Here is a 14,486-nt window from a genome sequence, read left to right as displayed (position 1 = left end):
ATTTGGCCAACAAGAACTCTGTAAAATTGAGTTCATGTTGGGCTTGGCAGCGTGGCCTAGTGGCTAAGGTCCTTGCCTTGATCCCATATGGCCGCTGGTTCTAATCCCGGCAGCTCCACTTCCTCTCTATTCCTTCTCCTCTCAGTATATCTGACTTTGTAATAAAAATAAAAAATGAATCTTTAAAAAAAAAATTGAGTTCATGTTGAAGGAGCCCAAGTATTTCCTGTTGCTTTGTTGTGTATCATACAGATTTGGAGTGTCAACGTCTGTTTTCTCCCCAAGTGCAAAAGATGCAGTAACCTTTTTTCCTTGTATTGTACTCCAGAATATATGAAAGGGTTTCAACTAAGCAAATGGGATTTCTAGCTTAATAATTTTGAGCACAACAACATCAAAGAATTTGGCTTTGGTACAAAGAAACAGATTGAGTTACCACTTTCATTTTCTTTCCCTCTCAAAATTTCATTAGATGAACTTTGAGTATAAGAAATAAAATATAAATAAACCAATAGCAGTGAGAAGAAGGAGATAATAATGTACAGATGAAAAGGATCTAGAAATTTCTAAAAAACAAAGTTGCAGCCCAGAACACAAATAAAAAAGGGCATAGTTAGTGGGAGGTGGGACTGATTTTTCTATATACCCAACAGCAGGGGGGATATAATACAGTGTGTTACCTCAAACTGTAAGTCCACCCCCTTCATTCTCACTGTAAATGGACCACCAGGGATCACCTGTTATAGGAGGCAGATGATCAGCTTCCAAGAGGTAGATTATCCCCCACAGAAAATAGGTTATTCAGGGGGAACAGAAGATAAGCTAGAAAAAAACATCTAACCCAAATAGAGAAACATAATATTGAGAAAGAAGCAATCTTTATAATATGAGAAATGGTTATGAAAAAGGAATAGTGTGCAAATAGAAGAGTTCTTATAAATCAGAAGTAGGATGGATCCCTGAAGTATGAAAGATAGAATCAAGGCATGCCAAAAGCAGAAATGCAGAGGAAAAGAAATATATAGATTCATCTAAGAGGTTAAACATAGCATAGGAGATACTGTATAAAAAGAAAACAATGGAAAGCAAAGATATTAAATTAAAGCAATTATCAATAAATTGAATAAAAACTTTCACTTCTTATTTTTCTGTTACCATTGCTATCATAATTTTACTAGTCTTCATCCCACTGAAATCAGCAATTCATTGATCTATCCATATGTCACATGTTTTCATTGTGTGTCACTGTCCTAGTGTCTGATCTCTTCATACTTAAATTAAATTCAGCGATTATTCTTTGTAATCTTTCATTAAATGTGCCTTCACATTTCTTACTCCCTCTTATTTTTCTGTACTAATCTACCTAGGACAATTCTGGTTAAATCTACCCGATAGCTTCTTTTTGTGCCAATAGTGCTTTGCAAATATGGTGGACGTTCCTAAAACATGCTGGAACTTCTGCAAGAAGTGTGGCAAGCACCAGCCCCACAAAGTAACACAATATAAGAAGGGCAAAGACTCCCTTTATGCCCAGGGGAAACAGCGTTATGATAGGATGCAGAGTGGCCGTGGTGGGCAGACTAAGCCAGTTTTCTGGAAAAAGACTAAAACTACAAAGATTGTGCTAAGGCTTAAGTGTGTGGAGCCCAAATGCAGATCCAAGAGAATGTTGGCTATTAAAAGTTATCAATATTTTTAATTTGGAGATGGTAGGAAGAGAAAGGGTTTGGGGTAGGGTTAGGGTTCCAGTTCTAATCATCATCCTTTGCTTTGTTAGGAAGACAATAAAATCTTAAGGTTACCGTTAACTTAATTTGTTATTTTTGGTTTTGTTTTGAGGAAATAACTTGGAGCCATCAATTTAAAAAATCCACCTGGTAAAGCCTATGCCCACATACATTGGCAGTCATCATGAGTGAAGGAAAACCTGCTGCTTGGTTTTATTCTAAATTCATACTTGTCTTACAAATATTATATTGCTGTACACTTTTTCATTATCCTTGACAATACTTCTTCCTTTCTCTCATGTCCTGAACTTTTTACCACTGTCTCATGTATCCTAACTCCCTGCTGGTAATGCACTTCCATTTTCAAGGAAGTGAAGGTTTCAGACAACAATTGTTGGAGCTGCAGTTAGCCGCTCGTTTTTCAGTTTCCTCACACCTCTTCCTTATCTTCTCTCCTTTTATTATGTGTCAGTTATGCGTGCTACCATATAACTGCAACCATTGTCTCAGCCTACTTACAGCCTTGCCTTGACAATTCTGCTGACCTTCTCCAGTCTCAGCTCTCCACTTTCTACTGACTATTCTTACTGTCGTATAAGCACACTAATTTCCCCTTCTAAAAAAAAAAAAAAAGAGCAAAAAAATTGCTTGATGGTTTATTTATTTTTATTGGATGCTGGGATTCATGTAATGGGTGTGGAAGACAGGAGGGGTGAAGAGAACTGTTCCATTGCAGGAAGAGCTGCAAGGAATTTCCCACTGTATGGCAGTGGCCACATTGGCCAGAGCCCAGCGGATGTCTCTACAACCGCCTGAATGCAGCTCCACCTCCCTTTGCATGGACACCGGACAACCCCGCTGAGATTTCTATAGTTTATTTAGGCGTTGTCTCCATCTGCAGAATTAATGTTTACTACCAGTGTGAGCTTGGAAGTTGATGTTGCTGATATCATTTTAGCCAAGTGACCTTTTATTATTGCTGCTCCCACTGACCATACACTAATCAAGGGTGTTACATCCCCAGGTGTAGTGGGAATCTCTTCTTTCCCTCTTTTTTTGATCTTTAGGTCCTTCCTTCTGTGATGCCTTTCCTCCCTTAACTGATTCAAGATTAAGTTGTAGAATGAGGATTGTAGTAGGAATGTGTTACTGATTGATATGCACCATCTATTGAGAATTTCCTGACCACAGGGCCAGGATGGATAACATCCTGCTACAAGGTGAAACAAAGGGCAGAATTATCCTTAGAAACACCCACTTGACCATGACATAAAAAGTCTAAGCCAGAGTTTGACTGGTTCTGTATAAATAAAGCGGACAGCTTTCATGCATTGTCCACAATGATCATGGAATTGTAGTGGTCCATTTCATTCCTCTTTACGCCTGAATCCTTCACCCTTCTTGAGTTCCAACTCAGCTGGAGCTAGCCTCGAAGTCAGATTTACAGAGAGAAGGAGAGACAGAGAGAAAGATTTTCCATCCACTAGTTCACTCCCCGAGTGGCCCCATTGGCCAGAGCTCAGCTGATCCAAAGCCAGGTGCCACGAACCAGGCAGGCTCTTCTTCCAGGTCTCCAACATAGGTGCAGGATCCCAAGACCTTGGGCCACCCTCTACTGCCTTCCCCGGCCACAGGCAAGGAACTGGAAGGGAAATGGAACAGCTGGTGTACAAACCAGCTAGTGCCAGGCCCAAAAGAACAAAATTTGCCCTTGACTCCACCTTCTCCTCCATCTATTGCTTAATTTATATGCTTTACTGTAAGACTCCATATACCAGTGATCTGTGTTTCCAGTCTGCATTTTCTCATCTCCTGTTCCTGTGTTCACCCTTACAAGGCTACTAATTTTCTTCCTGTATGGCTAACTCTGGTGATCATTGCACATTTCTTATCTTAGATTTAGCGGGCCAGGCACCATAGCCTAGTGGCTAAAGTCCTCACCTTGCAAGCACTGGAATCCCATATGGGCACTGGTTCATATCCTAGCTGCTCTATTTCTGGGAAAGCAGTTGAGGACAGCCCAAAGCCTTGGGATCCTGCACTCTTGAAGCCACTTTGGTAGTGAATCAGTAGATGGATGATCTTTCTGTGTCCTCTCTTTCCAATAAAAATAAATAAATCTTTGTAAAAATAAAAGAAAAAGAAAAAAATAAATATTACAAAAAATTATCAGCATTGTGTGACACTATTTATCCTATTCTGGAGACATCTCTTGGCTTTCAGGACATGTGTTTTCTTATCCTTCCAAATGTCTTCATAAGCCCTGTTCCCCCCAGCTTGTTCTGGTATTATTTATGTGTAAAAAATAAACATATAAATGTACTCTTTAATGAGCTTTTTTTTTAAGATTTATTTTTATTACAAAGTCAGATATACAGAGAGAGGAGGAGAGACAGAGAGGAAGATCTTCCGTCCGATGATTCACTCCCCAAGTGAGCCACAACGGCCGGTGCGCGCTGATCCGATGCCAGGAACCTGGAACCTCTCCCGCGTCTCCCACGCGGGTGCAGGGTCCCAAGGGTTTGGGCCGTCCTCCACTGCTTTCCCAGGCCACAAGCAGGGAGCTGGATGGGAAGTGGAGCTGCTGGGATTAGAACCGGCACCCATATGGGATCCTGGGGCGTTCGAGGCGAGAACTTTAGCTGCTAGGCTACGCCGCCAGGCCCTTTAATGAGCTTTAACACCGTCACAGAATTCACTTCTGGAATTTCTATCCCATCAAATCCCACTTTCAGTTGATTTTTGCTCCTGCTTCCAGAACTAGATGATCTGCTGTTTTTTGTCTAATGTGTGCATTTTCTATAAATGACATGGAAATGTAGTCATACACAAAGTGGTTTTCAGTGCCTGGCTCCTTTCATTTAGCCTCATGTTTCTAGGTTTATCCATGTCATTGTATGAATCTAGTTTGTTCCTTTTGCTTGTTGACTGTTTCCTGGTATGACTACACTACATTTTGTTTATGAATTCACTAATAAATTAATTAATGGGCATCTGTATCTTAACCTTTGGGAGCTATTACATATTATGCTATTGAGAACATTCACGCAAATCTTTATATAGACTCGTGTTTTCATTTCTCTTGCCTGAATACCTAAGAGTTATATTACTGAGATATATGGTAAGTGTATGTTTAGCTTTTAATGAAAATGCCTAATAGTTTTCTCAAATAACCAGTGTTTTATAATCCCTCTGTCAATATGAAGATTCCAATTGCTCCACATCTTGTTTAGCACTTATAATTGTTATCTTTTCATTATAGTCTTTGTGATGGACATGTGATTACATTTCATTGTGGTTTTAATTCACAATTTCATATAACTAATGATGTTTAGCAAATTTTCATATACTTACTTGCCATTACATACCTTCTATGGTGAACTCTTACTTCCTCATCGCCCATATTCTCAAAAATATCTTCTCAAATAGGAGATTTGACACTGTGTCAGTCATTTTGTATGCTTAATGCAATAGAGCATACTACAGTACATTTCATAATTGTATTCCTCCTCTCTTTCAATCTGTAATAGTTTTTTAATGCTTTCTGACCTTGGTGCTGTTTTTTAAATTTATTTGAAAGGTAGAGAGATACAGTTTTTCTCATTACAGAACTTTTTTTTTTTTCAGGAAAGTTTCAAGAGAGAGAAAGGCAAAAACTATTATGTGTGTACATGTGTCTGCAGTTTTTATATTTATATATACTCACAGTTGTCATCCTAGGACATACCACCTACTTTAGTGGGATAGGTCTGCCAGCAACAAATTCTTTTAGTACATGTTTTTCTAGGAGGGCCTTGGTTTCAACTTATGTTGTGAAGAGTACTTTTCCAAGATATATGCTTGGTTTACAGTTGTTTTTCTTTCTGTATTTTGAATGTCGTCCCTCTACCTTCTGGCCTCTGCTCTGACATGAAAAAAGCCCTAATAAAATCATTCCCTGTATACAAGTAGTTGTTTCTCTCTTGCTGTTTTTAGTATTTCTTCTTTGTGTTTGGACATTGTACGTATGATGCCTCTGTGTGCTTTTTTGTTGGTTTATTTTACTAGGATCAGCTTTCTTGGATTTTTGAGTAAATATTTTTTCTTCAAATTTGATCAATTTTTTACCCTGAGTTTTTAATCTAGTTTTTCGGCTTCTCTCTGTCCTTTTGGACCTTACTTTATATAAATTTTGAGAAGCTTTACAATGTCCTACGAGTCTCTGATGCTCTGTTCATTTTTCTTCAATATTTTTTTCCTGTATATGTCAGATTGAGTAATTCTCCATCTTTAGGCTTAGTGTACTTTTTTTTCTTCTTGTATACTTTTGACTCTATTAGTTTCCTATTTCTGTGTGATAATTGTCACAAGATTAATGGCTTAAAACAGCACCCATTTATTACTCTGAGTTCTACGGGTTGGAAGTATAGTATGGGGTGGCTGGGTTCCTGGCTCAGACTATCAGAATGCTGAAATCAAGATGTTAACTGAAACTAGAGTTCCCACCTGAGGCTCTGAGGACAAAACAGAGCTTCCACGTTCATTCTTCTCACTCACAGAATTGTTTGTCTTCCATTTGTCACAATGAGTTCCTTGTTTTTTCTACTACTTATCAGTCTGTATCCATCTCAGATGCTAGAGGCCATCCATATTTCTTACCATATGGATTCTTTAGTGTTAAGCTAACGACAACATCCCACTTGAGCTTCTAGTCTCTCTCTCTGCCGCCACCAATTGGAAAGCAGAAGAGTTCTGCTCTAAATGAGCTCACGGCCTTGGGTCAGGCCTGTTATGTTTGAAGTCACTTCTGTTCCCCTTAGCCCAACAAGGCCTACTTGGATAATCTCCCTATGTAATATTCAGCTGTGTCAAATATGTAGGATCTTTAAAAAGTTCATACAAATATACAGTATGGAAAACTGTATGGATTTCAGAATTTCTTACATGGAAATAGGAACTTAGGGGCTGACACCATGGTTCAACAAGCTAACCCTCCACCTTCAAGCACCAGGATCCCATATGGGCACCAGTATATATCTTAGCTACTTTACTTCTGATCCAGCTCCTTGCTTGTGGCCTAGGAAAGCAGTAACTGACAGCCTGGGTCTTTGGATGCTGTACCCACAAGACAGACCTGGATGAATGCAAAAGCTCTTGGCTTTGGAACAGCTCAGCTGTGGCTGTTGTGGCCATTTGGGGAGTGAAGTGAACAGATGACCTTTCTGTCTCTCCTTCTCTCTTCGTTCCAATTTTAGTATATGTGCTGCTGAAGCGAGCACTCTCCTCTCTTTAAACCTGCCTTTCCAATAAAAAAAATATATATTTATTTTTTAAAGAAATAGAATCATATCTTTTAATTTCATTTTCCACAGCTTTTAAAAAAATACCCTCACAGTGTCATAGTAGTAAAATCCATTATAATTAAAGCCATAGGCACTTGCAGTGTTTTGTACATGGGACTTAATCATTAGGGACCATCTTGAATTTGCTTGCCACAACCAGTAAAGACATTTTTAGTTTTTATATTAGCTGTTGTGCTATTCAGTTCTAAAATTCCCATTTGGTAATTTTTTAGCTTCTGTATTTTATTATAATTTCTTAACTGAATAGTTACCATATTGTTCTTTAATTTGTTGAATATGTTTACAATTGTTACATTAACTTCAGCATGTGAGTGTACTCAAATTTTATTATTTTTCTAATTCATTTGCATGTCTGTCAATTTTCTTTTTTTTTTAAGATTTATTTATTTTTATTACAAAGAGAGGAGGAGAGACAGAGAGGAAGATCTTCCGTATCATGATTCACTCCCCAAGTGACCCCAATGGCCGATGCTGAGCAGATCCAAAGCCGGGAACCAGGAACTTCTTTCCGGGTCTCCCACGTGGGTGCAGGGACCCAAGGCCTTGGGCCGTTCTCGACTGCTTTCCCAGGCCACAAGCAGGGAGCTGGATGGGAAGTGGAGCTGCTGGGATTAGAACCCGTGTCCATATGGGATCCCAGCGCGTTCAAGGTGAGGACTATAGCTGCTTGGCCACGACGCCGGACCCCATTTGCATGTCTGTCAATTTTCAATTGAAAACCATATATTTTCTTTATTTGATTTGAAAGACAGAAGGAAGGACACACTGGGGGATTCTCCAACTCCTGGTTTACTCCTTAAATGTCTACAATAGCTGGGACTAGGCTAGACTGCAGCCAGAAGCCAGGAACTCATTCCAGGTGTTCCACATGGATAGATCCATCACTTTTCTGCCTCCCAGGGTGCAAATAGGGAAGAAGCAAAATTTTGAAAGGAACTGGGACTTGAGCCTAGGCACTCAGATATGGGATGCCAGCATCCCACTGGCATCTTAACTGCTAGGCCAAATGCCTGCTTCATTTCATATATTTTGGGTAGTATGGTATATCAGATCTGGCATCTGATTTATATTCTTTTTTGTCAGCCATGGAATACAGACATTGATGTCTCTGCTCAATGTTTTCATTCTTATTTGTAATTATTAGCCTACCTTCCTAGATCTTGCTTTTTTGTTTATATAGTTATAATCGTTAACTGACAATTTGGATAGAAATTACTCCTGAGTTCATCAAGCCCTTAAAGCTTCAACCTTCTACCTGTTAGTATAATGGCTTGACAAAGTAATTGCTGTCATCTCTCAAGCTTTCCTTAGTATTTACTTTTCACTAGGCTATTCGTGCCCTTTGTGCAGACAGCTGTGCTTTCTCAGCCAGCCAAAGAATGTACAGTGAATTTATCTCTACCTTTTACGAGTTTCTCATTTTCCAGAATTTCTTCTTAAATTTTTGGTTTGATACTCACCCCCACTAGCACTGTGATTTTTGATGAATATAGCTGTAAATTTTCTCTGTACATTTCCTCTTAAGTCTCCTATTTTTTTTACATTTTTAAAATTTTTATGAGTAGGGTAATATAATTTCAAGGCAGATTGTCTGTGTGTTCTCACATAAGTAGTACCAAGGTTAACAACTAATGTTAGCTTCAATATATGTGTTATAGATTGAGAACTTTTAAAATGTGATTCTGGCATGTTATTTTATATCCCACTTTGTTATTTCTAAACTTTGATAAATAATTTAATGCAATTCCACCACTTTTAAATGTCAAATCCATGGATTTTTGTCCTCCATGACACTAGTTGGCCAGTACCTCTGGCAATAAAGTTCTGGTTTTCATCATCAATTGCAAGATGGGAAACAGATTTTTTCTGTTCATTTTATTTTTGATGATAGTTGCATAGTTGATCAGGGTGGGAAGTGTTGAGGATCAGTGGAAAGTAGGTGAGAACATTGTTGATACATTTTCTTCTTCTTCCCATATATGGGGAAAAGGAAAAACCACTCCCAGCCTCCCAACTGCCATATTTCCTGAGGAATGGGAAACTGCCACCGATGTCATCCCAGGGTCCCCATTGTGGAGCATTTTCTGTGGATTCTGCTCATGTGATTTCGATAGATCTGAGATGCTGCTAAAATTGTTGTTCCGTGGATAAGGAAATCCTTCCAAGGGCGATTGGCTGTCATAGTCCACCTCTTGAGTCTTCATTAACCCAGATATTTGCTGTCAAGCTTCAGTGGGGTAGTTGATCAGTTTGTTCTGCCCTGCATCCTCATCAGTTCAATGTGTGTTGCAGCCCAACCCAGTACACATTGGCCCCCATGTAACACAGGGGAGCTGCAGCCTAGTCAGAGCAGTCTCCAATAGCCCCCATTGGACTGGCCCCCCAGCTCTGGTTCCTGTGCCTGCCAGAAGGTTCAATGAACTGGTCTGGTTTGCCGCGCATCCCGTTGAGGTCTCAAACATCATTCGGCATTGAGGCCTAACTCAACCCATCCGACTCCACCCTCCATCTCATGCTCATGCCAGTGGGTGCCACCATCTGTCCAGTTAGGCCTGCCCCCAGTCCTGGTTCTCATGCTCAACACTGGGAGTTACAGCCCATCAGAGAGGAGCCCACCACATCCCCATGGAACCCACTCCGTGCCCTGGATCTTGACTCTCCAGGTGGTTCTGCAATCTAGCTCAACAGGACTTGCCCCAGTCCCAGCACTTGCCAGCTGATGCTACGGCAAAGCCCAACCTGCCTGCCCCTATTCTGGCTCATGACTGTACCAGCGACATGTATGCCACCAGGTGTTGTACCTCTGCCCAGGCTCACCAGGTCCAACACTGGAGTTCCTACCACTCCTCTACCAGGCTTTCCCCCCGTCCCAGTCTCATGTGTGCTGGTAGATGCAGCGGTCTAGTCTAGCGTGGCCCATCTTACCTTAGCATTTGCTTGCAGGTGCTGTAACCTGGCCCAACCCGGGTGCCCCTGTTCCAACTGCTGTTCTTAGAGTAGAGACAGAAAGTAGAATGGTAGTTGTCAAGGAGTGAAGATAACGGAAATGGTGGTTTCAATGTTATAAGACAGGAAGAGTGCTATAGATTGGTTATACAACAATGTGAATATAATTGTAAACTTTCAAAATGCCTATTATTTTCGTTTAGTTGAAAGAATTACTCACAGAGACAGATAACCTTGAACTTTTTTCTTTTTATACCTGTGAGGTACCATCAAGATTAAATGTTTTAAAGATGCTAATTTAAAGATGCTAATGACTCCCAAATTTGTAACTCCAGACCAGATTTCATCCCACATTTGTAGATTTGTTTATTCATTCATCTGCTGGCTTATGAAAGCTGAAACCAAATTCCTGATATTTGCTACCAGAAATTTGCTTCTTTCAGTGTCTACACAAATTCAGATATAAATGTCTTTTTTCTTCCATTTCCTGGATCAGTAACCTTGTTTTGATTCTTAATGCCTTTCATTTCATTGTATAGATTCATCCCATCGGAACATCCTGTCAGTTTTACCTTCAAAATATACATGCAGTTTCATCCTCATCCACAAATGTGAATACTATCACCCAGTTTCAAGTCACCATCATCTTTACCCTAGATTATTAAATAGGCTTCTGTTTTTGTTTTAGCTTTACTCCCCTACTATAATCAGTTTTCAGTAAAGCAGTTAGGATGGTCATACTGTACATAAAGGAGATCATGTTAAAGATTTATTTTATTGGAAAATCAGATATACAGAGAGGAGGAGAGAAATATACTGAGAGAGATAAACAAAGATGTTGGAGTTGAGCTGGTCCGAAGCCAGGAGCCTCTTCCAGGTTTCCCATGCAGATGCAGGTTCCCAAGGCTTTGGGTTGTCCTTGACTGTTTTCCCAGAGAGTTGGATGGGAAGAGGTGTCTCTGGGATTGGAACCAGCATCCATATGTGATCCCCGCAGATGCAAGACAGGTCTTTAGCCCTTGGTTACTGTGCCAGGCTGCAAAGCCAGAGTTCTTATCAGGATTCACCAGCTCCCATAGGACCGAACCTCCAATGAAATTTCTGATCTACCCTGCTCCTCCATCGGTTTTCGGAGCTCATTTTTTTCCCTGTGAGCTTCTAGAAGTATGATGATGACGGACGTTTTTATTTTCCTTCATCTTTGTGCCTTATGTCCTGATTTGTTTCATGCATGGGTCCAAGATTCACCTTGTCTATGAAATCTTCCTTAACAGTGATCAAGATTTTCTTTCTTTTTTTTTTTTTAAGATTTATTTATTATTATTGGAAAGCCAGATATACACAGAGGAGGAGAGACAGAGAGGAAGATCTTCCGTCCCATGTTTCACTCCCCAAGTGAGCCGCAACGGGTGATGCGCGCCGATCCAAAGCAGGGAACCTGGAACCTCTTCCGGGTCTCCCACGTGGGTGCAGTGTCCCAATGCATTGGGCTGTCCTCAACTGCTTTCCCAGGCCACAAGCAGGGAGCTGGATGGGAAGTGGAGCTGCCGGGATTAGAACCGGCGCCCATATGGGATCCTGGTGCGTTCAAGGTGAGGACTTTAGCTGCTAGGCCACCGTGCCAGGCCCGATCAAGATTTTCATACCTTTTCCTCCATATTTCACATTCTCCTTATTAAGCACATTTTACTATCTAATGTATCATCAACATTATTGTTCATCTGAATAAATTGTATGTTCTTTTGTACAGTGCTATAATCCTAGAACCTAAAACATTGCTTAGAGCGTATGTTTACAATTAGATGTAAAACCATTTTAGTGAAAGGTTATGAAAAATTATGAAAGATATGAGCATCCATATTAAAAAGTCTTTCTCAGTACAGGTGGAATAGAGGAAACAGGTTGTTGTATAATTTCTATATGTCAAGGTTGTAAAGAAGATATCAAAAGCTTTCCTAAAGGTAGAAAGGAAAGACTATAGATTAGCAATTATAGATACTAAATGACACTGAGGACATTTCCATCAAACTGTAGAGGGAGAATTAATTTTAAGCTACAATTATTTAGGCAAACACCCAAAGTCTGAGGTCAAAGTAGTAATTTTCACTTCTGAAAATGTGTGAAAAAGAATAATTAATTAAATTAAGTTTATTTTTGAGATTGATAGTTGAGGACTTTGTTTTTAAAAAGAGTTGAAAACTAAGAGAGAAGAAGACTTAGCATTAAAGCCAACCCAGAAGTTTAATGAGGACAGCCTGGAGATCATACATATGGCAGCTGATAAGGAAAGCAATCAGATTGTTTTAAAATGGGAATTCAGCTGTGTCCAACTGGAATGAAACTTCACTTTTTAGTATTAATAACAGTATAATATTGGACTCTGGTTAAACAGATACGTTTCTTATCCCAAAAAAAAAAGAGAGGACATTTTTTGTTATCGTGAATAACAAAATAGCTACATAAGAAAGTTGATGTCCAATGCTGAGTAGATAAGGAGTAATATTAATAGAATATAGGAGAAGAGACATCACACCTTGATGTAGAGTACTAAAAAGAAATTTAATCTGTGAAAACTGATTCTAGTTTGAACAGTATCATTTGATCCTTAAGGCTATACATTCTGTAAATTGATTTTAATTTATTTTTAGTGTTAGTTTTATATGCAAGGGTGAAATATTAAATACGGCACTAGTGTATAACATCACTGTAGAAAATTGTAAAGGAAGATGCTTTTTTTCTCTACTTTTTTTTTCATTTTTATTTTAAATTTAGAAACATAGAGACAGATGGAGTGAAATCTTACCTCTGCTCGTTCACATTCCAAATGCCTGCAATAGCCAGGTCTGGACCAGGAGAAAGAAGCCCAGAACTCAATCCAGATCTCCCAGTTGGGCAGCATGAAACCAGATATTCACCATCACCCCCTTCCTCACTTGCTGTCATCAGCAGGAAGCTGGATTCAAAGCAGAGGAATTGAGATTCAAAGACACTTAGTATATTGGGTTCAGGCATCCCAAATGGTGACTTAACCTTCTTCAAACATCCATCTCTGGGACATGTTTCTGAAAAATAGAGGTGATAGAAGTTGGGAGAGGTAGTGTTTGCCCCTACTGAATTCTCTCTGTATTGACTCTCAAACTTTATTGCATACTATTATATTCACCTGGAAGCTTTCAAAATCATGATGCTCAAGTTAGATGGGTGGGTTTCCTAGGTATCAGTTTGTTACTTTTACTTTACCAGGTAATTCCAGTGTGTGATCAAATCAGAGAATTTGTAATCTGAAGTTCAAAGAGCTATAACTAAAACTTAAATCTATTCTCTAAACTTATAAATGTGAGGAGTGGTAAGATGATCCTTATAACTATCATCACTGGGGAAAAGTAGGAGGAGGTGATGTAGGAGGATGCTGGAAATGAGACAAATTTTGTTTAGTAAGAAGCCAAATCTTTTTTCATAATAGAATGTGGTAATACATCAAGATTCCAAATTTTGCTTCAAAGTTAATGTTAGTCATTTTATTGTACTTGCAAATGAGGAAATGTCCCTTTAGTCATGTTCCTAATTTTATGAGAATCTTCAATGTCTTTTTATATAAATTGAGTTAATTAGAACTAGATCTGAAGTCATTAGAATAAGTTATCATCTGGATATTAAAATCAAGTTTCTTTGGCAAACAGTTTGCATATTAGTGAACAGACACAATATTCTATAAAAGATATTTTAACAAATGTAGTTTCCTCTGACAAATATTTTAGAAACAAGATAACGCATTAACAGTCCTTGGAACTATCAAAACAAAACTTTTAATATTGTGGTATAAAGTGGTTTGTCTTTTTTAGCCAATAGCTTAGACAGAAACTAAACTTTTTAATGCAAAGTATAGTAAGGCATTGTAAATATATTCCAGCCTTTTCTTTCTCTAACTCACTGAGATTCTGTCAGCCTATCCACTCCCTGTTTTTTGTTGCCTAAATTTAATTTATCTGTAAGATTTTTTTTTTTAAATTTGAAAGGTCGAGTTATAGAGAGGAAAAACAGAGACTTCTTTCATCAGCTGGCTCACTCCCCAGAGGGCTGCAACAGCCAGACCCTGAACCAATTCAAAGGCAAGAACCAGGAGCTTCCCCTGGGTCTCATATGTTGACGAAGGGTCCCAAGTACTTGGAGCATCTTCTGCTGCTTTCCCAGGTCACAGGCAGAGAGCTGGATCAGAAATGGAGTAGCAGGACCAGAACCACCACCCACATGGAATGCTAGCCCTGCATGGCAAAGGACAAACCTAAATAGCCACTGCACCGGACTTACTATTTTTTCATCTGTTTGAAAGGCAGAGTGCCAATAAGGTAGGTAGATGAAAGGGAAAATGAGAGAGAGAGAGAAACAGAGACAGGCCGATGTGGGTATCCCACAGGTTCACTCTGGCAATAGCCATGGCTTGGCAAAGCCAAAGTCAGGAGCCAGAACTTTG

General features: G+C 39.3%; 2 protein-coding genes across 3 annotated transcripts in view; both read left to right on the top strand.

The window, feature by feature from the left end:
* Positions 1 to 14,486, top strand: part of ZRANB3 (zinc finger RANBP2-type containing 3) — a 207,633-nt gene that overhangs the window by 57,316 nt on the left and 135,831 nt on the right. The window lies entirely within an intron of this gene.
* Positions 1,427 to 1,699, top strand: LOC118757859 (large ribosomal subunit protein eL42-like). Its single transcript, XM_036493129.2, has one exon. It carries the CDS (start codon positions 1,427 to 1,429, stop codon positions 1,697 to 1,699), a length of 273 nt encoding a protein of 90 aa, XP_036349022.2.

Source organism: Ochotona princeps, chromosome 5, assembly GCF_030435755.1.
Source record: "Ochotona princeps isolate mOchPri1 chromosome 5, mOchPri1.hap1, whole genome shotgun sequence".
NCBI classification, from domain to species: domain Eukaryota; kingdom Metazoa; phylum Chordata; class Mammalia; order Lagomorpha; family Ochotonidae; genus Ochotona; species Ochotona princeps.
The sequence above is the reverse complement of the archived record's forward strand: the minus strand, read 5'-3'. Positions and strand labels throughout refer to the sequence as shown.

Bases quoted from the DNA above. Each gene is read 5' to 3' on its own strand.
- LOC118757859 (XM_036493129.2), top strand. From the start codon at position 1,427: ATGGTGGACGTTCCTAAAACATGCTGGAACTTCTGCAAGAAGTGTGGC.